Raw genomic sequence first — 25,767 nt, 5'->3', positions numbered from 1 at the left:
AGGAACGTCATATGAACTCATTAAGTGTTGATGCACTATTAACACCAATGGTAATTTCTAAGCACATATCTTTTCATTTGGGAGATTTTCTTTTGTTTTTAACAATTTTCAGAGTCAAATGTGATTGGTGACATGAAGACTTTGGCAATCAACTCTGGTAAATGTGTGTTGTTTTACATACAAATGTCAACAGAAAATGAGTAGAGCTCTTATATAAATTCTCCCCTTCCTCAATACCACATTATGTCAGGGAATACTAAACCGTGGATCAAGGAGGCCATAAAAGACAGGGATGATAAAGATAATCATAATAAAATTTCTTTACTGTAAACATTGCATAAATCACACACTGAAGTTTGCACGTTTTAACCATAATAATTGTTTATGTTCATGTTGGCATTATACCAAATCAAATACAGTAATGAAAGTTAACTCGTCCAGAAACTGACATTTGTACCTTCTTGGAATTGAAGACCAACTGGTATTTGGATCTGTGATCCTCCATGCCTGTCTTCACCGTATACATTTGCCTTTGTGAAGTAAGACATTTTTCTCATCTCTATCAGTTGGAATGCAGAGCCAGCGATAGAAATAACCAAAATCTGCTTCAGTTCCTTGTTTAACGTGACATCAAATCACACAATAACTTGCCATTGTGTTTCTTGTTTAGCTGTTATTGGGTTTTTTCTCAGTGTTGTTCCCCAGGGATCTGGACTGGGGCCTTGGCTTTTCACTGTATGATGAAGGAATAGAGTTGTATATCCAAGTGTGCAGATGACACTAAATTAGGAGGCACAGTAATTTGTGTGGCTGGGAGCAGGAAGTTACAAAGGGATATAGAAAGACTAAGTGATTGGACAAAAGTGAGGAAGTGGTGCTTCAGTTGGACAGAGCCTTGGTCAGACCCCGTCTGTGGTACTGCGTTCAGGTTTGGGCGCCAAACCTCAGGACTTGGAGGGGGTACTGCGCAGATTCATTAGAATAATACCAGGACTTAAAGGGTTAAATTATGAGGACCGGCTGCATAAACTTGGTCTGTATTCCCTTCAGTTTACAAGGTTGAAGGATGATCTAATAGGAGGTATTTAAAATGAATATGGGATTTGATTGGGTAGATACAGAGAAACTATTTCCTCTGGTGGGGGAATCCAGAACAAGAGGGCATAATCTTAAAATTAGAGCTAGGCCATTTAGAAGTGAAATCAATAGGCACTTTTTCACACAAATGGTAGTGGAAATCTGGAACTCACTCCCCCAAAAGGCCGTGGGTGCTGGGTAAATTGAAATTTTCAAGACTGAGATTGATCGATTTTTGTTAGGTAAGGGTATCAAAGGATATGGAGCAAAGGCAGGTAAATGGAGTTGAAGTACAGATCGGCTATGATTTAATTGAATGCCTGAACAAGCTCAAGAGGCTAAATGGCCTACACCTCATCCTATCTTCCTGACAGATCGTACAATGTAGGCTGGAGGGTCAGCTGAGTGATCTTCTGCTAAAATCACAATGCCACTTTTTTTAACCACAGGCTAGAGTATCCACAAGTCATTTTCCTTATAGTGGCCTTGAATTATGCAGTGTTTTAGCAGAATATACTGATAGGGTTAGATGAAAAGAGAGGTGGGAGAAGGCTCGTGTGGAGCATAAACGCTGGCATAGATCAGTTGGGCCGAATGGCTTGTTTCTGTGCCGTAGACTCTATGGGGCCGATTTTCGGATGGCCCAGCTCCAACCCGCCCACTTCCAGGTTCCCCAGCTCCCACATGCGGGACTCCCACTGGCAATTAAAGCCGGCGGGATGACAATTCACATACTTATTTAGATAGTTGAGGTCCTTGACAGACCTCATTGACAGGAGATTTTGGCAGGGGTGCAATTTTCAAGTATCCTCAGCGTGTTTCCTGTGCTGTGGGAAACACTCCCTGTTGAAGCAGACGTGTTTCAGCCAGCAGCCAGTGGGAGATGCAAAGGATTCTTTGACGGGTGGGGGGAAAACCTCATTTATTGCAGCAGGGCACTGTGTCACTTCAGACAAAGTTTTGGATGCAACACCTTTGTCTTTCCACTCAAAATTATTAATTTATACCCTAAACTCTGCGATGCAAACACATTTACCTACATTCCGGACCCCCTCAAACTCACACCGTCAGGATGGAGGGGTGCCATTGCTGCATTCATCACTTCATCCGAGGTCGAGCAACATCACCAGCCTCGCCAGGCAAGCTGTCCACCTTCGCCATGTGGAGCTCCACAACAGCACAGAGGGCAATAGCAGAGACAGCAGCATCGCAGGAGGCACTATCCTCGCCACAGGGTCTACAGACCGAGGCTCAGCTTCCTGGACCTCTCTGAGGAGCAGTGCATATGGAGGCCCAGACTCAGTCACCAGGTAGTCGCGGACATCTGCAACCTCCTTCATGCCGAGCTGTTCCCGGCTGGCCCGAGCAGCATCTTCTTACCTGTCGCTGTCAAAGTCACCACTGCCCTCAACTTCTTCGCCTCCGGATCCTTCCAGGGTGCCACCAGGGTCTCTCAGTCGTCTGCACACAAGTGCATAAGGCAGGTCACTGACGGCTTGTTTTGCAGAGCCTCGCACTATATCAACTTCCCCATGGATGACCTCAGCCAGACGGAGAGGGCAGTTGGATTCCACGCTGTGGCTGGCTTCCCACGGGTGCAGGGTATAATCGATTGCACCCATATAGCAATACGAGGACCTCCACATGAGCCAGGACTGTTCATCAACACTCAGCTCATCTGTGATCACCGCAAGAGATTCCTTCACGTGTGCGCCAGATACCCTGGCAACTGCCACGATTCCTTCGTCCTCCGGGAGTCCAACATCCTGCCCCTCTTCCACGCACCCAACACCCGCAAGGGCTGGCTCCTCAGGGACAAGTGATACCCCCTGCACACGTGGTCTTGACACCTCTGAGGAACCTCACCACCGAGCAACAGCGTCGATATGACAGACACATCGCTACGAGGTCTACAATTGAGCATGCAATTGAGCAGCCTCAAGATGCGCTTCAGGTGCCTTGATCGTTCTGGGGAGCGCTTCAATATGCGCCAGACAGAGCGGGACGCATTATAGTCGTCTGTTGTGCCCTGCACAACAGAGAGGGGTGCCGCTGGAGGAGGCCCCATTCACATCTGCCACCCATATTGAGGAGGAGGAAGAGGAGGAGCAACCCATGGGCAGAACAGCGGCTCACCTGACTGCTCATGAGGCCAGGGAGTCACTGATATGCGAACGGTTCTCCTAACATCAGACAGCGTGAAGATTCCAGGCCTCACCACCTGGACAGAGGAGCGGCCACACCAGCCCCCTCCCCCGCCACCCGCACAAAATAGTCGTGCAACTACACCTATACCCATTGTAGAGTGACCCAATGGGTGGCATCAAGAGTGGGTGTTCACGATGAACCTCATGAAAGGGACTTATTGCACAAGCCAGTCAAGAATGGGCAAGACGTGGCAGTAGTGGTGATAATAATAAGATTTATTGTGAGTGGAAAAAAAAATCAAATATAAATAAAAAACATGAGAAAGCGTCAAACACCCTTGTGCATCCCCTTTGTGCTCACAAAACCTTTGCCTTACGCTTCTGGCTACTCCTACGTGGTGCTTCCCCTGTGGCTGCGGCAGAGGTAGTGGCAGGTTGCTCTTGTTCATGCCCAGACCGATTAGATGCTTTGGGCCGGCGCTCTCTGGTTTCGGTGCCCGTGAGAGCCCCTCCAAAGACTGCTCCACCTGCACCTAGTGCAAGGGCAGACTCGACCACCTGGAGAGGAGGCAGCATTGCGGGTACTGGTTGAGAGGGGGGCAACGGGTGAGACCTGGAAGCGCTTTGAGTGGCATCCCCACTTTCATGTCCCCTTTTGCTATCATCCCTCTCCTGAGCCAGGCCCACATCACTCCTATCACTCTGCTAGATGACATTTTGGATGACATGGGTGAAGCCTTGTAAGGCTAGTGTTAGTGTATCTGCCTACCTGTTTAAGGCAGCAGAAAGTTGCTCACCCTGAGTCCGAACGGCCGTTGTCAGGGCCTCAATGGCCTCATTGTTGAGCTGTGTTTGAAGCTCAATAGAGGCTCGCCTTCGCTCCATTGCAGACATTCCTGCGCTTACCCGCGACACTATCTCAGAGATGCCCTCACGTCCCTGTGACAGTATTCCACTCATGCAGGAGTTGGACTCCTCCATCCTCTGCGCGATTGTGGAGTGCGCGCCTGGCACCTTTTCCAGCACTTCGCAAATGTGCTACTGCCCCTCGATCATTCTCCTTTTCATGGATGGCCCCCAGGGTTCAGCATCTTTGTCCAGCTGAGCAGAGCCTGGGGAAGAATGCTCCCACCGACGTGGACTCTCCACAGCTGCCCCTGCCACCGGTGTCTGCTCGTGCTCACGTGTGTGGTGACTCACCATGTGCAACCCCAACTAAGTGACAACGGGGACCCACTGAGGCGTATGTATCTGCGCTGGTGAATGGTTCGTTCAGATATGACGGTGCCCCCTCAGAGGCCGGCAGTCGCTGAAGGCCCTGTAAGAGAACAGAAGGCAATATTAAGCATGATGACAGATGTTTAGGTGCTGAAGATGGCAAGGCATGTTAACATCATTTGCTATTGCGAGTGCTGAATGTTAAAGTTCTGTCACCAGTCGTTTGTCGGGTGGCAGTCTCGGCATCCCCCATGGACAGGCACTCGAGGGTGCGGCTCAATTCAAGAGCCTCCTGCTCCGTGTCTGTGAAGACGACCTGATGTTGCGGCCCCCCCCTCCGGACTTCGCCCTCTCCCATGCATTCTGAGCTCTCTTCTCCTATAAGGGGAGAAAATAGAGAGGTGTGAGTGAGGGATGGTGACGTGGCCAACCGCTGAATGCATTGGTTTGGGTGAGGCTGACCGTGAAAGAGATGCATCAGAGGGTGAGTGTGAGACAGTGCCATGACATTGTATGAGGATTGGGTTGAGTGGTAGTGGTGGGATGAATACTGAGGAGGTGAGTAAGTGCAGGTAAGTTGAGGATGAGGTTTGAGTGGGTGTTAGGAATGATGTGATAGAGTAATGTTGGCAGTGCAGAAGGAGTTGTGGGGTGGGGGCAGTGATGTGGAAGACAGAATGTAGGAGAATGAGTAAGTGTGCTCACTTTGGCTGACCTAGTTAGGTCACTGAAGCGCTTCTTGCACTGGATCCAGCTGCGGGATACGTGCTGTTGCTGACCTCCTCTGCCACCTCGAGCCACGCCGTCTTGGTGGCAGAGGCAGGCCACTTCCTCCCGTCCGCTGGGTAGAATATCTCTCTGCTCCTCACCCCATCCAGTAACACCTGGAGTGAGGCATCATTAAACCTGGGAGCAGCCTTTCCCCTGGGCTGCTCCATGCTGCTCTTTTGGTTGTTTGCTGCAGGAGCAGCATTGGTGGACTGCCCCTTTAAATAGGGCTCCTCCAGCTGACAGCCTGTGATGCGGGTGCGCAGTCCGCCTGCTGAGCAGGTTTCCAACGGGAAATCCGGAAACCAAGGTAAGTGGCTTCAATTTACCCACGATCGCATGGGGAACTCACCGATTTTACTGGGCGGTTACCCACGCGCCAGTCGCCCTCCCCGCTGCCAACCCGCCTCCCTGGTAATATCGGGGCCTATGTAACTATGTTTACTGATTTTAGTCTTTTGTTTATTTGTGTCTCTTACCTTCACTCTTTGATCTTTGGTTCCACCGTCCGTGAATGACATGAACTCTCTGTTCCATCAGTGACCAGATCTTTCAGTCACTATGCCCCTGCCCTCTGGATCATAATCCGACTAGATCACAATCAAGGCTTTCAACAACAATATCCTATGTTCCCATAGTGCTTCTCCACACAGGGAGGCATCTCAAAGCACTTTACAAGGTGGAGAAAAACAGTGGACATGCAACAGAAATGTCAATGGGAATCAGGGGGAAAACTCTCCAGTGGCTGGAGTCATATCTAGCACAAAGGAAGATGGTAGTGGCTGTTGGAGGCCAATCATCTCAGCCCCAGGATATTGCTGCAAGAGTTCCTCAGGGCAGCGTCCTAGGCCCAACCATCTTCAGCTGTTTCATCAATGACCTTCCCTCCATCATAAGGTCAGAAATGGGGATGTTCGCTGATGATTACAGTGTTCAGTTCCATTTGCAACCCCTCAGATAATGCTGCACATGGGCACGGACTGCTTCAAGACCTGGACAACATCCAGGCTTGAGCTGTTAAGTGACAAGTAACATTCGCGCCAGACAAGTGCCAGGCAATGACCATCTCCAACAAGAGAGTCCAACCACCTCCCCTTGACATTCAACGGCGTTACCATCGCCGAATCCGCCACCATCAACATCCTGAGGGTCACCATTGACCAGAAACTTAACTGGACCTGGCACATAAATACTGGGGCTACAAGAGCAGGTCAGAGGCTGGGTATTGTGTAGCGAGTGACTCACCTTCTGACTCCCCAAAGCTTTTCCACCATCTACAAGGCACAAGTCAGGAGTGTAATGGAATACTCTCCACTTGCCTGGATGAATGCAGCTCCAACAACGCTCAAGAAGCTCGACACCATCCAGGACAAAGCAGCCTGCTTGATTGGCACCCCATCCACCACCCAAAACATTCACTCCCTTCACCACCGGCGCACTGTGGCTGCAGTGTGTACCATCTACAGGATGCACTGCAGTAACTCGCTAATGCTTCTTCGACAGCACCTCCCAAACCCACGACCTCTACCACTTAAAAGGACAAGGGCAGCAGGCACATGGGAACACCACCTGCACGTTTTCCTCCAAGTCACACACCATCCCAACTTGGAAATATATCGCCATTCCTTCATCGTTGCACCTAACAGCACTGTAGGAGAACCTTCATCACACAGACTGCAGTGGTTCAAGAAGGCGGCTCACCACCACCTTCTCAAGGGCAATTAGGGATGGGCAATAAATGCTGGCTTTGCCAGTGTGCCACATCCCATGAACGAATAAAAAAAAGTAAAAGGAGAGAAAGTGGAAAAACTCTGAGGAAGGGGACAAAGGCACTGTCAAAGAGAAGGGTTTTGAGTACTGAACGAAAAGTAAGCCAGTGTTAAGAGGAGCAGTGAGAGTGGAAAATAAAGAGTAACCTGGTGTTAAAGGAGCAGAAGGTATGCATGACTGGAAGGATGGGTGAACTGGAGTGGTTGAGGCCCTGGAGAGATTTTAAAATGAGGATGAGGATCTTGAAATCTGAGATATGCTGGGATACAGAGAGCAGGTAATGCTGGGAGAGGATGTGGTGATGAGGATGAAGGCATGGGCAGTGACATTCTGAATGAATTTGATTAGTGGGAGGTGAAGGCTTGCTAGGACAGTGTCAGAGAAGTTGAGCCTCGATATGATAAAGGCCTGGGCTAGGGTTTCATCAGCAGTGGAGGAAAGGTTGGGGCAGAAGTGGGTGATGTTACAGGCATGGAAGAAAGCAGTCTTTGCAATGGAACAGATATATGGAGGAAGCTCAGTTTGAGGTCAAGCAGTAAACTGAGGTTCTGTATCACCAGACTGAGTCTAAGGGTGGGGGAGGGGGTTGGGTTGGGGTGGTTGAACAAGTCAAGGCCAAAGCTGACAGTGGGCTTCATGAGATGGTCGCCTTCAGTTTTGCTGACATTAAGCTGGGAAAATTTTGGTTCATTCAGATTTTAACGTTGGAGAGGAGTTGGATACCGTAGCACCAACCAAATGTCTTTCCTATAAATCACTCATTAATTTCCTGTGTGTTACCCTGTAAACACTAACATACATGAAAACTGGGAAACAATGTCATTGCTGTAAGGATATTTTGACAAATGGTAAGAATATGCACTCTGTACCAAACACTTAAGCAGCCCATGACAATGAGTGCTGTAAACAGTTTGCAGTACCATTTGAGCTTCTCAAAAAGAAAGGCAACCGTTGAAAATCAGGCTGAAAATAACAGAAGCCCCTCCCCAAAAAGGTGAGTTGAAATATTGCTGTTTTTCTTCCTATGTTGAACATGTTGGAGATTACATAGAATTACATAGGATAAGCAGCCCAGAAATAGGCCAATCGACCTAACAGGTCCTTGCCAGTCGGTGTTTATGCTCCACACAAGCCTCTTCCCTACATCTAACACTATCAGCATATCCTTCTATTCCTTTCTCCCTCTTGCTTCCCCTTATGCTAGTCGCCTCAACTACTCCTTGTAGTAGTGAGTTCCACATTTTAACCACTCTCTGGGTAAAGAAGTTTCTCCCGAATTCCCTATTGGATTTATTAGTGACTATGTTATATTTATGGCCCCTAGTTCTGGTCTCCCCCACATGGGGAAACATCTTCTCTACGTCTACCCTATCAAATTCTTTCATTATCTTAAAGACTTCCATCAGGTCACCACTAAGCCTTCTCTTTTCTAGAGAAAAGAGCCCCAGCCTCCTCAATCTTTCCTGATATGTATAACCTCTCAGTTCTGGTATCATCCTAGTAAATCTTTTTTGCACCTTCTCCAGTGCCTCTATATCCTTTTTATAATATGAAGACCAGAACTGTTCACAGTACTCCAAGTGTGGTTTAACCAAGGTTCTATGCAAGTTTAACATAACTTCTCTGCTTTTCACATCTATCCCTCCAGAAATGAATCTTAGTGCTTAGTTTGCATTTTTTTTATGGCCTTATTAAACTGTCATTACTTTTAGTGATTTGTGTATCTATACCCCCAGATCCCTCTGCTCCTCTACCCCATTTAGACTCATTATCCAAGCAGTATAAGTGACCCCCTTATTCTTTCTACCAAAATGTAGTACCTCACACTGATCTATATTGAAATTAATTTGCCATTTACACACCCATTCTGCAAGTTTATTAATGTCTTCCTATACTTTAGCGCAGTCCTCCTTGGTATTAACTATACCCCTCAATTTGGTGTCACCCGCAAATGTTGAAATTGTACTTCCGATTCCCTAGTCCAAATCATTAATGTAAATGGTGAACAACAGTGGCCCCAGCACCGATCCTTGTGGAACACCACTTCCCACCTTTTGCGAGTCTGAGTAACTACCATTAACCCCTACTCTGTTTTCTGTTTTCTAGCCAGCTTGCAATCCATTCTGCTGCTAGTCTCCTGACTCCACATGCTCTGACCTTAGTCATGAGTCTATTATGCGGTACCTTATCGAAGGTCTTTTGAAAATCCAAGTATATTACATCTATTGCATTACCCTTGTCTACCCTTTCTGTTACTTCTTCAAAGATTTCAATAAGGTTGGACAAGCATTACCTTCCCTTTTGAAATCCGTGCTGACTATTCATTATATTTTCGGTTTCTAGATGTTTTTCTATTACATTTTTAAGAAAGGATTCCATTATCTTTCCTACCACCGACACTAAGTTAATTGGTCTATAGTTTCCTGGATTGGTTCTATCTCCCTTTTTAAATATAGGAATAACATTAGCTGTCCGCCAGTCCTCTGGCATTATTCCCTTTTCTAATGAATTTCTATATATATGTAACAGTGCCTCTGCTATCTCTTCCCTAACTTCTTTTAATATGCGCAGATGCAATCCATCCGAACCAGCAGTTTTATCCTCTCTTAGTTTGATTAGTTTATTATCTCCCCCCTTTCTATCTTAAATGTCTTTTTTGGTCTCTTCTTCTAATGGCATGCTCACTATTTTAGTCTCCCTGGTAAATACGAGGCAAAGTAACTATTTAATATTAATATTTCTGCCATTTCGTTGTCATTACCTGTGAGTTTATCGTGTGTATCCCTTAGTGGCCCTATCCCTAACCTGATTTTCCTTTTGTTATGTATGTGTCTGTAGAATACTTTACTATTTCTTTTTATATTCCTTGATAATTTCATTTCATAGTTTCTCTTTACCTTCCTAATTGTTTTATTAACTTCTTTTCTAACCTTTTTGTATTCCCTTTTGTCATCCTCTCCTTTGTTGTCTATGTACTTAGTGTATGCCTTTTTCTTTAGTTTCAATTTTGCCATTATTTCTTTATTCATCCATGGTGTATCATTACTGGCTAGTTTGTTCTTGCTTTTTAGTGGGATATTTTTCTCCTGGACTCCATCGGTCACCATTTTAAATGTTTCCCACTGCTGTTCTATTTCTGTGTTTATGGATACATTTTTCCAGTCTATTTTCCCTAGTTCCATTCCCATCCCCTGAAAATCAGCTTTTTTCCAATTTATTACTTATTCTTTGTCTTCATTACATCCTTCTCAATCTTGATCTTAAACTTTATTATGTAGTGATTGCTATTGCCTAGATGTTCCCCTATGCTTACTTCTCTTATCTGTTCTGGTTCATTTCCCATTTCTAGATCCAGCAGTGCTTCCTCTCTTGTTGGGATTTTTACATGCTGGGTAAGAACGGAGTCTTGCACACATAGTAAAAACTCTATTCCCTGTACTTCTTGCCAGTTTATTTGGGAATAGTTAAAATCTCCCCTGATTATTCTTCTATGTCCTTTACTCATTTCACATATTTGCTTAGATTCTTCTTCCTCCACCTCCTTTCCACTATTAGGTGGTCTGTAGTACACCCCTATTAGAGTGATCGATCCCTTATCTTTTATTTCAATCCATATGGATTCGGCTTCCATCCTTCTGTTAATTATGTCCCTTTTTTCTACTGCCATTAAGTTATCTCTAATTAGTACAGCCACTCCACCCCTTCTTCCTTTCCTATCCTTTCTGATTATGTTATAGCCTGCAATATTTAGTTGCTAGTCCTGTTCTTTATATAGCTATGTTACAGCTATTCCTACTACATCTGGTTCCTTGTTACGGATTATTGCTTTCAGCTCCCCCGTTTTATTTTGGATGCTGTGTACATTGCTGTGCAGGCAGTTTAATTCATCTTTAACAGTTGCTCCTTTTACTTTATTTTTAACAGTCCTTTTAGACTTCTGCTTTTATAACTGTATTTGCTCCTTGACCATTTATGTTATCTTTATTCCTTACTCTGGTCTGATCTTTACACTCATCTCCTATTTCTATTATCTTTAAGCGTTTGTTATTGCTACCAGATCCCTCCCCCCGTCTTGCCAGTTTAAAGACCTATGCACCGCCATATTTATCCTTTCTGCTGTTCACAATGAGTAAACAAATTTTACAATATTGAAATTAAAAAGTTAAATCTCTCACACACATATGGTAGGAGGAACATGCTTTTCCCCATCCAAAAGTAGTGTTCATTAGTCCTTAACCATACATGAGGAAAATACAATTATGGGGCTGATAAGGAAGGAGCAGGGTGGGAAGACTGTTACTTTAATTAAACATTGTCATATTTAGATCAAACACATACCGGCACTCGTTCTTTGAAGATGTTGTACCCAGACTGTAAAAACAAGCCCATCTCATTGGCATCAGGTGAATTCACATAACTCAGTAGGTAATCAAATGTTTCCTTGTTCCACTTGCTACAATTAAAACATAGGGAAACTATGACACAAACCACTGCTGCACTTAAGCAATGCCACAAATATTTGTTTACCATCTGCAGAAAATTCCATTGACATAACAGAAAAAAAAATCAAAAGTAAATATTACCTACTATTAATGCATGCATTGTTATTGAAACTACTGTGGGCCAGAGCAACCTTTAATACACCATTACAAAGAACACTTCTATCCTGTTACACTTATTATGTATAGTGCTAAACTATTACTGAATTCCTTAAAGGGGCTTTAGAGCCCATAAAATGGCCTGCCGCTGTGTCACAGACATTAAGGTTGCAATTCAGTACACCATCTAGTACGAGGACATGGGTTTACACCTTCGATTTTCCATATTCAAATTTTCTTGGCTTGGCTGTGTACATGGAGGGGGCACCAGAGAGGGGCCAAGCAACTCCCCATATGTAGTCAGACAAAATTGAAAGCAGAATCATAAGAAAATAATAAAAGGCCATCTGGCTCATTGAAACTCATCCATCTACAATAGTAACACTCTTATAGCGTTTAATTTTTTTTTTGGGTCACTCTAGGCTTCTCTTGACAGCTAGTGACAGAACAGGTCTGGGAACAGGTTACCTACCATTCCTCCCAGAAAGAAAATCGTGACACTGACCGAAAAGAATGGAGCTCCCCTGATGGTTGACTGATGTGGTATAGAGTGATAAACACAAGCAACATCCCAGGTTTGGTTCTCGGTCTATGCTTGATTAGTCAATCTGAGCAAGGGCAGCAGTTAGAAGTGCTACAATCAAGCTCAGTGATCCTGGGCTGGCAGCAAAAATCAGCTAGGATTCCTGCTCCTGACCACTATCCAGAAACTTCTGCTAGAAAGGTGAGGATAGAATCAGACCTGGCAGTGATGCCCATTGTGCTCAAATAACCTGCCAACGCTGACTGATTATGCTCACCCAGGAAGAATGTTCAGCCAGAAGGTTGCTGGTGCCCATAGAACCATATCCCAGCAGCGGCCAGTATCTTCAGCAAGGGAGAAAAAGAAAAGAAAGTAAAAGAAAAATAAAGGAAAATTAGTAAATATTAAAAAATAAAGTAAAAGAAACTGCTAAATGAGCCCTGCATCAAGCTTATTCCTTATGTAATCAGACACATTCCTATTTTTAGTTTCAAAAATTATTCTTCTTACTCTGCCACCAGGCTCCCTTCAGCGAGCTCATACGGTTGCCACAAGCCAGCAGCTCCATCGCTTGTGGTATGTGGTGTAAACTTATCTGCGTAAACCACAACGGTTAATGGCTTGACGATGGAGTGAAAGCGATTAATGATGCATTGTGCTGTAGACAAACCAATCACGCCAGCTCCAATCACTGCAACACGCATTTTCCTGCCCAAGAATGTCGACCACCTAAGAGCTGAAAAGGAACAAAGGAATATGGCTCATTTACTCAGTACAAAATGTTGCAGCTGAGGACCGACTTCAGTTTCACATAATCAGAATACAGTCTTTGACCTTTGCTTCTGCAATAAAGTAGTAGTTGCTCTAATTATTAACTAACCTGTTTGCAATGTCAAGAACATGAAACCTTCTGGTTGTTTCTGGCTGTTTTCACGATGTTAGTCGTGAATCAGTGGTAGTTCTCTTAACGCTGAATCAGCAGCTTGTGGGTTCAAGTCCCACTCCACGGACTTGAGCAAGTAATCTAGGCTGACACTTCAGCGCAGTACTAAGGGAATGCTGCACAGTCAGAGGTGCCGTCTTTTGGATGAGACATTAAGCCGAGGCTCTGCCTGCCCTCTCAGGTGGGCGCAAAAGATCTCATGGCACTTTTGGAGGAAGAGCAGGGACATTTACCCCGGTGTCCTGGCCAATATTTATCCCTCAATCAACATCACAAACAGATGATCTGGTCATTATCACATTGCTGTTTGTGAAATCTTGCTGTGTGCAAATTACCTGCTGCGTTTCCTACGTTACAACAGTGACTACACTTCAAAATTACTTCATTGGCTGTAAAGATCTTTAGGACATCCTGAGATCATGAAAGGCGTTATATAAATGCAAGTTCTTCCTTCTTTTCTTTTTCTCTGTGTTTTTATTTAGGTTATGGGTCAATACTGTAATAAAATCAGGTGATATGGTAGTATTGTGTATTGGACCAGCCAGAGTAGTGTGATCCAAATTTAACTGCCTTCACTCTGCTTGGGTGCCTGAACTTATTGGCCTGCAACAAAGTCACTGTGAAATTGGTTGTAAAAAACCTAATCCAGATGACCTTCCCTCTCTGTAGAGAAGTACCTGGCATCCACTTGATGCTTCTTGCAATGACATAGCTGAGATTTTGAATGCAGTGTGTAACGGTTTCTGGGCATGAACGAGCACCTTACCACTCTGAATCATTTATCTGTTTGGAAAAAACAGAAATCTTGGCAGCCCATTGGTATAGTGCTCCCCATAAAAATCAAAGGAAAATTAACAGGCTGATCTCTCCATGGATCTCTTGTACACCTCATAACAGATGGTCGGTCACACAGCAAGATTGCTAAATGCCTGTCAGCTTCCCAGATGACAAAAAATTGGATTGCATGAGGGATGCAGAGAAGGAGATAACCAATCTTTTAGAAAGAAAAATTTTTGTGAACGAATCATCATATATAGCTGCCTTTGAGGGGGGGGGGGGAGGGGAGTAAAAGATTGTTCAGTTCTGATACTGTAAGACCATAAGAGATAGGAGCAGGAGTAAGCCATTCGGCCCCTCGAGCCTGCTCCGCCATTTAATGAGATCATGGCTGAGCTGATTTTTACTTCAACTCCACTTACCCGCCCTTTCCCCATATCCTTTGACTCCCTTGCTGATCAAAAATTTGTCTAACTCAGCCTTGAATGTATTCAATGACTCAGCCTCCACAGCTTTTTGGGGTAAAGAATTCCAAACATTCACGACCCTCTGGGAGAAGAAATTCCTCCTAATTTCCGTCTTAAACGGGCGACTCCTTATTCTAAGACCATGCCCCCTAGTTTTAGATTCCCCCATGAGGGGTAACATCCTCTCAGCATCTACCCTATCGAGTCCCCTCAGAATCTTGCATGTTTCAATAAGATCTCCTCTCATTCTTCTAAACTCCAATGATTATAGACCCAATCTATTCAATCTCTCCTCATAAGACAACCCTTCCATACCCGGAATCAACCTAGTGAAGCTTCTCTGAACTGCCTCCAATGCAAGTATGTCCTTCCTTAAATAAGGGCACCAGAACTGTACGCAGTACTCCAGGTGTGGTCTCACCAGCACCCTGTACAGTTGTAGCATGACTTCCCAGCTTTTATATTCCATCCCCCAGAAATAAAGGCCAATATTCCGTTTGCCTTCTGGATTACCTGTTGCACCTGTATGTTGACTTTTTGTACCACAGCATTTTGCAGTATTTTTCCATTCAAATAATATTTTGCTTTTTTATTTTTCCTCCCAAAGTGGATGACTTCACATTTTCCCACATTATATTCCATCAAATTTTTGCCCATTCGCTTAACCTGTTAATATCCCTTTGCAGACACTTTGTGTCCTCATCGCAACTTGCTTTTCCACCTATCTTTGTATCATCAGCAAATTTGGCCAAAAGACACTCTGTTCCTTCTTCCAAGTCATTGATATATATTGTAAATAGTTGAGGCCCCAGCACTGATCCCTGCAACACCCCATTAGTTACAGATTGCCATTTTGAAAATGACCCTTTTATCCCGACTCTTTGTTTTCTGATGGTTAGCCAATCCTCTATCCATGCCAGTATATTACCCCCAAAACCATGAACTCCTATCTCGTGCAGTAATCTTTTATGTGGCACCTTATTGAATTGGGTCTGAAACTACTGTATTAAACTTAAATAAGAGCAATTATTAAGGAATGAGAGCGGAATTGGCTAAAGTGGACTGGGTAAACAGATTAGACATTTAAAAAGATATTTTATGACTCGCAACAAAAATATATCCCTGTTAGGAGGAAAGACTCCACAAAAAGGCTGAACCAACCATGGCTAACTAAGGAAGTAAAGGATGGTATCAGGTTAAAAGAAAAAAGCATACAACATGGCAAGGATTACTGGTAAGCCCGAAGATTGGGAAAACTTTAAAAACCAGCAAAGGATGACTAAAAGAATAAGAAAAAGGGAGAAAATAAATTATGAGAGTAAACTAGCAAGAAATATAAAAATATAAAAACTGACAGTAAATGCTTCTACAAGTATATTAAAAAGGAAGAGGGTAGCTTAGAGGATGAGACTGGGGAAATAATAATGGAAAACAAGGAAATGGCAGAGGAATTGAACAGGTATTTTGTATCAGTCTTCACAGTAGAAGACACTAATAATATACCAATAATAGTGGAAAATCAAGGGGCAAAGGGGAGGGAGGAACTAAAAACAATCACTATCACTACAGAAAAAGTACTAGGTAAACTAATGGGTCTAAAGGCTGACAAGTCCCCTGGACCTGATGGCTTGAATCCAAGGGTCTTAAAAGGAAGTGGCTACAGAGATAGTGGATGCATTGGCTGTAATCTTCCAGAATTCACTAGATTCTGGAAAGGTCCCAGTGGATTGGAAAACCGCAAATGTAATACCCCTATTCAAGAAGGGAGTGAGACAGAAAGCAGGTAACTATAGACCAGTTAGCCGAACATCTGTCATTGGGAAAATGCAAGAATCCATTATTAAGGAAGTAGTAGCAGGACATTTGGAGACTCATAATACAATCAAGGAGAGTCAACATGGTTTTATGAAGGGGAAATCGTGTCTGACAAATTTATTAGACTTCTTTGAGGAAGTAACGGGCAGGGTGGATAAAGGGGAACCAATGGATGCAGTATATTTGGATTTCTAAAAGGCATTCGATAAGGTGCTACATAAAAGGATTACTGTACAAGGTAAGTGCTCATGGTGTTGGGGGTAATATACTGGCATGGATAGAGGACTGGCTAACTAACAGAAAACAAAGAGTCAGGATAAAAGGGTCATTTTCAAAATGGCAATCTGTAACTAGTCGGGTGCCGCAGGGCTCAGTGCTTGGGCCTCAACTATTTACAATATATATCAATGACTTGGATGAAGGAACAGAGTGTCTTGTGGCCAAATTTGCTGATGATACAAAGATAGGTGGAAAAGCAAGTTGCGATGAGGACACAGTGTCTGCAAAGGGATATTGACAGGTTAAGCGAATGGGCAAAAATTTGGCAGATGGAATATAATATGGGAAAATGTGAAGTCATCCACTTTAGGAGAAAAATAAAAAAGCAAAATATTATTTGAATGGAGAAATACTACAAAATGCTGTGGTACAGAGGGATCTGGGTGTCTTCGTACATGAAACACAAAAAGTCAACATATAGGTGCAGCAGGTAATCCAGAAGGCAAACGGAATATTGGCCTTTATTTCTAGGGGGATGGAGTATAAAAGCAGGGAAGTCATGCTGCAACTGTACAGGGTGCTGGTGAGACCACACTTGGAGTACTGCGTACAGTTCTGGTGCCCTTATTTAAGGAAGGACATACCTGCATAGGAGGCAGTTCAGAGAAGCTTCACTAGGTTGAACATAAGTACATAAGAAATAGGAGCAGGAGTAGGCCAATCGGCCCCTCGAGCCTGCTCCGCCATTGAATAAGATCATGGCTGATCTAATCCTAGCCTCAAATCTAAAGAGCACAAGAAGTAGGAACAGGACCCGGCCACTCAGCCCCTGGGCCCGCTCCGCCACCCACAGGGCCTTGACCGATCCGACCTCAGCTTTATGTCCAATTTCCTGCCCGCTCCCCGTAACTCCTAATTCCTTTTACTTCTACGAAACTATCTATTTCTGTTTTAAATTTATTTAATGATGTAGCTTCCACAGCTTCCTGGGGCAGCAAATTCCACAGACCTACTACCCTCTGAGTGAAGAAGTTTCTCTTCATCTCAGTTTTGAAAGAGCATCCCCTTATTCTAAGATTATGCCCCCTAGTTCTAGTTTCACCCGTCTTTGGGAACATCCTTACCGCATCCACCCGATCAAGCCCCTTCACAATCTTATATGTTTCAATAAGATCGCCTCTCATTCTTCTGAACTCCAATGAGTAGAGTCCCAATCTACTCAACCTCTCCTCATATGTCTGCCCCCTCATCCCCGGGATTAGCCGAGTGAACCTTCTTTGTACTGCTTCGAGAGCTAGTATGTCTTTTCTTAAGTATGGACACCAAAACTGTATGCAGTATTCCAGGTGCGGTCTCACCAATACCTTATATAACTGCAGCAATACCTCCCTGTTTTTATATTCTATACCCCCTAGCAATAAAAGCCAACATTCCGTTGGCCTTCTTGATCACCTGCTGTACCTGCATACTAACTTTTTGATTTTCTTGCACTAGGACCCCCAGATCCCTTTGTACTGCAGTACTTTCCAGTTTCACGCCATTCAGATAATAACTTGCTCTCTGATTTTTCCTGCCAAAGTGCATAACCTCACATTTTCCAATATTGTATTGCATCTGCCAAATCTCCGCCCACTCACCCAGCCTGTCTATATCCCCTTGTAGGTTTATTATGTCCTCCTCACTCTCTACTTTCCCTCCCATCTTTGTATCATCTGCAAACTTTGATATGTTACACTCGGTCCCCTCCTCCAAATCGTTAATATAGATTGTAAAGAGTTGGGGACCCAGCACCGACCCCTGCGGAACACCACTGGCTACTGGTTGCCAGTCCGAGAATGAACCATTTATCCCAACTCTCTGCTTCCTGTTAGATAACCAATCCTCCACCCATGCCAGAATATTACCCCCAATTCAGTGATTCTTTATCTTGAGCAATAACCTTTTACGTGGCACCTTGTCGAATGCCTTCTGGAAGTCTAAATACACTACGTCCACTGGTTCCCCTTTATCCACCCTGTACGTTATGTCCTCAAAGAACTCAAGCAAATTTGTCAGACATGACTTCCCCTTCATAAAGCCATGCTGACTTTGTCCTATTAAATTATGTTTATCCAGGTTGATTCCTGGTATGGTAGGGTTGCCTTATGAGGAGAGATTGAACAGGTTGGGTCTATAATCATTGGAGTTTAGAAGAATGAGAGGAGACCTTATTGAAACATACAAGATTCTGAGGGGATTCGATAGGGTAGATGCCGAGAGGATGTTACCCCTCATGGGGGAATCTAAAACTAGGGGGCACAGTCTCAGAATAAAGGGTCACCCGTTTAAGACAGAAATGAGGAGGAACTTCTTCTCCCAGAGGGTCGTGAATGTTTGGAATTCTTTACCCCAAAAAGCTGTGGAGGCTGAGTCATTGAATATATTCAAAGCTGAGTTAGACACATTTTTGATCAGCAAGGGAGTCAAAGGATATGGGGAAAAGGCAGGAAAGTGGAGTTGAGGTAAAAATCAGATCAGCCATGATCTCAATGAATGGCGGAGCAGGTTCAAGGGGCCAAATAGCCTACTCCTGCTCCTATCTCTTATGGTCTTATGCCTTTTGGAAATCCAAATATACTGCATCCATTGGTTCCCCTTTATCCACCCTGCCCGTTACTTCCTCAAAAGAACACTAATAAATTTGTCAGACATGATTTCCCCTTCATAAAACCATGTTGACTCTCCTTGATCGTATTATGAGTCTCCAAATGTCCTGCTACCACTTCCTTAATAATGGATTCTAGCATTTTCCCAATGACAGATGTTAGGCTAACTGGTCTATGGTTACCTGCTTTCTGTCTCACTCGCCTCTTGAATAGGGGTGTTACGTTTGCGGTTTTCCAATCCACTGGGACCTTTCCAGAATCTAGTGAATTCTGGAAGATTACAGCCAATGCATCCACTATCTCTGTAGCCACTTCCTTTAAGACCCTCGGATTCAAGCCATCAGGTCCAGGGGACTTGTCAGCCTTTAGACCCATTAGTTTACCTAGTACTTTTTCTGTAGTGATAGTGATTGTTTTTAGTTCCTCCCTCCCCTTTGCCCCTTGATTTTCTAGTTTAAACTATATCCAAGTTTGCAGATGACACTAAATTAGGAGGGACAGTAAGCAGTGCAGATGGGAGCAGGAAGTTGCAAAGGGACACAGAGTGATTAAGTGAGTGGGCAAGACTATGGCAGATGGATGTGGGCAAGTATGGGGTCATCCACTTTGGACCAAAGAAAGATAGATCGGGAGTATTTTCTAAATGGTGAGAAACTAGAAACTGTGGAAAAGGAAAAAGATTTCAGAGTCCAAGTACACAAATCATTTAAAGCTAGTAGACAGGTACAAAAAGCAAACAAAAAGGCTAATAGAATGTTGACCTTTATTTCAAGAGGGCTGAATTACAAATGGAAGTTATGCTTCAGTTATAGAGAGCCTTGGTCAGACCCCATCTGGAGCACTGTGTTCAGTTTTGAGCACCACACCTCAAGAAGGATATATTGGCCTTAAAAAGGGGTGCAGTGCAGATTCACCAGAATGATACCGGTTCTTAGAGGGTTGAATTATGAGGACAGGTTGTGTAAACTTGGCTTGTATTGGGAAGATTGAGGGATGATCTGATTGAGATGTTTAAATGTTAAAAGGATTCGATAGGGTAGATACAGAGAAATATTTCTTCTGGTGGGGGAAATCAAGAACGAGGGGACGTAATCTTGAAATTAGAGGTGGGCATTTAGGAGGGAGATCAGGAAGCACTTTTTCACACAAAGGGTAGTGGAAGTCTGGAATTCTCTCCCCAAAAGGCTGTGGCTGCTGGGATAATTGGAGCTTTCAAGATTGAGATCGACATATTTTTGTTAGATAAGGATATCAAGGGATATGGAGCTAAGGCGGATAAATGGAGTTGAGGTACAGGACAGCAATGATCTAATTGAATGGCGGAGCAGGCTCAAGGAGCAGAATCTACGTTTCTTTGTGCTTATGAAAGTGAAAGATAACAGTTCTAGGGAATGGCACACGTTTGCCACTTTTAAGTGTCAGCTTGGCTCAATTGGTATGACTTTTGTCTCTAAGTCAGAAGGTTGTGGGTTCAAGCCCTCAAATGGACTTCAGCGCATAATCTAGGCTAACACTTCAGTGCTGTAGTTAGGGAGTGTTGCATTGTTGGATAAGATATCAAAATGGAGCCCCATCTGCCTTCTCTGAATATAAAAGATCCTATGGCACTATTTTGAGAAAAGCAGGGAGTTTTCCAAGTCTCCTGAACAACATTCCTCCCTGAACCAACTCCACCAGAAACCGATCATCTAGTCATTCATTCATTTGCTGTTTGTGGGACCTTGCTGTGCACAAATTGGCAGCTGTGTTTGCCTGCATAACAGTGACTGCACTTCAGAAGCAATCATTTGGGTGTAACGTGCTTTGGGATGTCCTGTGGATGTGACCAGATGCAATATTAATGCATATCCTTTCTTTATCACGCAAGGTCAACATCAAGCAGTCCTAAATCATGGAAAGCACAGGCTCGGTGCAGGGTCAAGAATTTTTCCATTTTCCACAATAACCAACTTATGATCTCTTTGGGTAAACTTATCAAGGTATCATCATTTTTTGCTGAATTTTTGGATTTTTGTGCTGAGGACTGTGATTTCTAGGGACTGCACTGAAATGACCCAAAACTCACTTTACGTAGGGCCTTTATACCAATTGGAGGTCCTCCACAAACAGAATGAAACCCATATATCGACAGCAGTGAAAAATGATGAATTCGAAATCAATATAGGGAACATGCAAATATATTTTCCTCCAGTTGCTAATGGGTTTCTGCATTTTGAACTCTAGTTCATATTCAGAACAGGAGGAACATATATATAGATCCATCCTTGAGATATATATATCCTTGAGATATGTGCAACACTGGCAAGGCAGTAAATATTGTCCATCACTGAGAGCTTCAAGAATCAACCACAGTGCGTAGGACTATCAGCATGTGTAGGCCAGACCAGGTAAAGGTGGCCGATTCCCTTCTATGAAATACATTAGTGAACCAATTGTGTTTTTACAACAATCAGGCAGCTTTCATGGTTACTTTTCCTGGTGCTAACCCATAAATTACTAGTTTTATTAAATTTAATTTCACAATTTGCTTTGGACTCATGGTCCCTGGATCAGTGGACAGGATTATAACCAGTAGGCTGCCATACCCACCCACACTCAATACACAATCATATTGTGATTCAATACACAACAGCTTGTCAAGTGGAGGAACATGCTTAGTTAAAGCACACTGGTATCTGCTGCACTATCACACTAAGGCAGCTGAAAAGCAACAAAATGTTACTCTTACAAAATGTAACTTCAACTTCAAATCAATGGTTATCCAGCATGCAAAATATATTAAAATATTTGAGAAATTACTAAGTTCCTTCCACTGTGGAAGGTGCCAAATGAGGCCCAGGTCCCTCTTCATGAATGCCAGATTCATCAGCCGCACTCACAAGACAGTCCAGAATGTCACCCGAGCACAACGCAACGCCATCGACGCTCTCAAGACCAACCACAACATCGTCATCAAACCAGCGGACAAAGGAGGAGCCATCGTCATACAGAACAGAACGGACTATTGCAAAGAAGCATACCGACAACTGGACAACCAGGAACACTACAGACGGTTACCCGCAGATCTGACCAAAGAACACACCCACCAGCTCAACAAACTGATCAAGGCCTTCGACCCAGACCTTCAAAGCATCCTACGCGCTCTCATCCCACGTACTCCCCGCGTGGGAGACTTCTACTGCCTCCCAAAGATACACAAAGCCAACACACCCGGACGTCCTATCGTATCAGGCAACGGAACCCTGTGTGAGAACCTCTCTGGATACGTCGAGGGCATCCTGAAACCCATCGTACAGGGAACCCCCAGCTTCTGTCGTGACACTACAGACTTCCTATAAAAACTCAGCACCCACGGACCAGTTGAACCAGGAACACTTCTCACCATGATGGATGTCTCGGCACTCTACACCAGTATCCCCCATGATGACGGCATCGCTGCAACAGCATCAGTACTCAACACCAACAGCCAATCTCCAGACGCCATCCTACAACTCATCCGCTTCATCCTGGATCACAATGTCTTCACCTTCGATAACCAGTTCTTTACCCAAACACACGGAACAGCCATGGGGACCAAATTCGCACCCCAATACGTCAACATTTTCATGCACAAGTTCGAGCACGACTTCTTCACTGCACAGGACCTCCAACCAACGCTATACACCAGATACATCGACAACATTTTCTTCCTATGGACCCACGGCAAAGAATCACTGAAGAGACTACATGATAACATCAACAAGTTCCATCCCACCATCAAACTCACCATGGACTACTCCTCAGAATCGGTTTCTTTCCTGGACACATGAATCTCCATCAAAGACAGGCACCTCAGCACCTCACTCTACCGCAAGCCCACGGACAACCTCACGATGCTCCACTTTTCCAGCTTCCACCCTAACCACGTCAAAGAGGCCATCCCCTACGGACAGGCCCTGCGAATACACAGGATCTGTTCAGACGAGGAGGAACGCGATGGACACCTACAGAAGCTGAAAGGCGCCCTCGTAAGAATGGGATATGACGCTCGACTCGTCGATTGACAGTTCAGACGGGCCACAGCGAAAAATCGCATAGACCTCCTCAGAAGACTAACACGGGACGCAACCAACAGAGTACCCTTCGTCGTCCAGTACTTCCCCGGAGCGGAGAAACTACGCCATGTTCTCCGCAGCCTTCAACATGTCATCGATGACGACGAACACCTCGCTAAGGCCATCCCCACGCCTCCACTACTCGCCTTCAAACAGCCACCCAACCTCAAACAGACCATCGTTCGCAGCAAATTACCCAGCTTTCAGTAGAACAGCGTCCACGACACCACACAACCCTGCCACGGCAACCTCTGCAAGACATGCCAGATCATCGACACAGACACCACCATCACACGAGAGGACACCACCCACCAGGTACATGGTTCATACTCCTGTGACTCGGCCAACGTTGTCTACCTCATACGTTGCAGGAAAGGATGCCCCGGAGCATGGTACATTGGCGAGACCATGCAGACACTGCGACAACGGATGAACGGACACCGCGCAACAATCGCCAGACAGGAGGGTTCCCTCCCAGTCGGGGAACACTTCAGCAGTCAAGGACATTCAGCCACCGATCTTTGGGTAAGCGTTGTCCAAGGCGGCCTTCGAGACATACAACAACGCAAAATCGTCGAGCAGAAATTGATAGCCAAGTTCCGCACCCATGAGGATGGCCACAACCGGGATCTTGGGTTCATGTCACGCTACACGTAACCCCACCAGCGAAAAAAGAGTTATCTGTTTTTAATACAACTAGTCATTCTCTCTCTTTCTTTCTCTTCCTTTTGGATGTTTCTCTCTCTCTCTCTCTGTCTTTGAGTTCTGACCGTTTGTATATTCAGTAGTCCTGTATGTAATGTCTCTCTGTCTGAACACTTTGATTGCCTTAACAACGGGCAGTTGGAAAGATTATCTGTAATCACCAAGCTGACTATATATGCGGTAACCTTCATGGAATCCCACACTCACCTGACGAAGGAGAAAGCCTCCGAAAGCTTGTGATTTTCAAATAAAACTGTTGGACTATAACCTGGTGTTGTAAGATTCCTTACATTCATGGGGGGAGGGGGAGGTGAGGAACTGTTGTCCCCAGGGTGTTATCATGCAACATATATTAGTCTGATATAATGTATTGGTTTGGAATTGTGATATTTACTTTGAACTGTGTGTACATTTAAATTCTATGAAATAAAGTATATTTTGAAGTAAAAAACAGATTGGTCTTCTCAGAGTGACACAGACAGAATATAGAAGCAGGTTTCCCTGCAACTCACCTTCTTAGACATAGCCATTGTGAAGCCCATGAAGGCCAGGGAATTGGGATAAAAATTATTATTTTTTTTAAATGGTCATTTAATATCCAGACACATTGCTGTTCACAAGGTAAAGTAATAAGAAAAAAAAACTGAAAATGCTAGAAACCAAATAAAAACAGGCTAGAAATATACAGCAGGTTAGGTAGCATCTGTGAAGAAAAAAAGACAGGTTTTGACATGTCAGGTGTGTAACCCTTCAGCAGGTCTTGTAATGAAGGGTTACACACCAAAAATGTCATGTAACAGATCCATTACAGATGCTAATGGACCGGTTGTATATTTCCAGCATTTTCTGCTTCACGCATTCAACATTTTCAAAGTGCCAGAATTCTGAAATTGACAGACTGTGCCATACTTGGCTCAATGGTAGCACTCTCACCTGAGTCGAATGTCATACCTCCAAGTCCCACTCCAGAATTTAAGCGCATAATCTAGGCTGACACTATCAAAGGTGCTTTCTTTCAGATGAAATGTTAAACAGAGGTTTCATCACTTGACCTTGTGCCTCCAACTGCCCCAACCAGTAAAACGGTCTTTTCCCCTATATCCACTATTTTTATAACTAATAAATGGAAGTGGTCAAAGATATTGGGGAAAAAACAATTTTTTAATGTCCTTATGATTGTTCATAGAATCATAGGAAGGTTACAGCAGGAAGGCCACTCGGCCCATTGAGTCCATGCCGGCTCTATGCAAAAGCAATCCAACTAGTCCCACTCCTCAGCCCTATCCTCCTAGCCCTGCAAATTTTCTCCTTTCAAGTGCTTATCCAATTCCCTTTCGGAAGCCATGATCGGATCTGCCTCCACCACCCTCTGACTGTGCATTCCAGATCCTCACCACTCGCTGTGTGAAAAAGTTTTTCTTCATATCACCTTTGATTCTTTTGCCAATCACCTTAAATCTACCTCCTCTGGTTCTTTTCTCCTGGATTTTACTGGCAGCGGTGTCCAGGAGATTAATCTCCAATTCCTGGAGACGCCAGGCCGAACCTGGAGGGTTGTCTACGCAGCTCCCACCTAATCTCGCCCGCCCAACTCCATCGCTCCCCTTTCGCTCCTCTCCCTCTTCGCTCACCCGCTGCGTCGCGCGCTTCCCTCCCTCTTCACTCACCCGCTGCGTCGCGCGCTTCCCTCCCTCTTCGCTCGCGCGCTCCTCTCCCAGTTCCAGCGTTTCGCTCGCGCGCTCCTAACCGCTCTGCCTCTGGTCCGCCCTTCCCTTGCGCGTCCACATCGCCCCGCCCATCTCTCCAATCCATGCTCGCGAGCCGTACGTTTCTAACGGTATATAGAGAAGAAAAGCGGTAGCGGTATGAAGCTTGCATAATCCAGCTGTCTCTGGCCTCAGTCTCACCTGCTGAAGTACCCCCCTTGCTGTCCTCTTTTCTTCTTGCCTGTCTGAGCCCTGATTATGGCCCTGGTTACGGTGCAGCGTTCTCCGACTCCGA

General features: G+C 44.6%; 1 protein-coding gene across 3 annotated transcripts in view; it reads right to left on the bottom strand.

The window, feature by feature from the left end:
* The window catches only part of dao.2 (D-amino-acid oxidase, tandem duplicate 2), a 35,162-nt gene extending 9,663 nt beyond the window's left edge, over window positions 1-25,499 (bottom strand). Inside the window, exons 1-3 of one of the 3 annotated variants that reach the window (XM_068006013.1) lie at window positions 25,434-25,499; window positions 12,612-12,837; window positions 11,319-11,433 (exon numbers count right to left, since the gene is read on the bottom strand). In XM_068006013.1, coding sequence (XP_067862114.1) covers window positions 11,319-11,433; window positions 12,612-12,805 — 309 coding nt within the window. In that variant the 5' untranslated portion in view covers window positions 12,806-12,837; window positions 25,434-25,499. The other 2 variants (XM_068006014.1, XM_068006016.1) reach the window with 2 other exon arrangements.
* Window positions 25,500-25,767: the final 268 nt, after the last annotated feature.

Source organism: Heptranchias perlo, chromosome 25, assembly GCF_035084215.1.
Source record: "Heptranchias perlo isolate sHepPer1 chromosome 25, sHepPer1.hap1, whole genome shotgun sequence".
NCBI classification, from domain to species: domain Eukaryota; kingdom Metazoa; phylum Chordata; class Chondrichthyes; order Hexanchiformes; family Hexanchidae; genus Heptranchias; species Heptranchias perlo.
The sequence above is the reverse complement of the archived record's forward strand: the minus strand, read 5'-3'. Positions and strand labels throughout refer to the sequence as shown.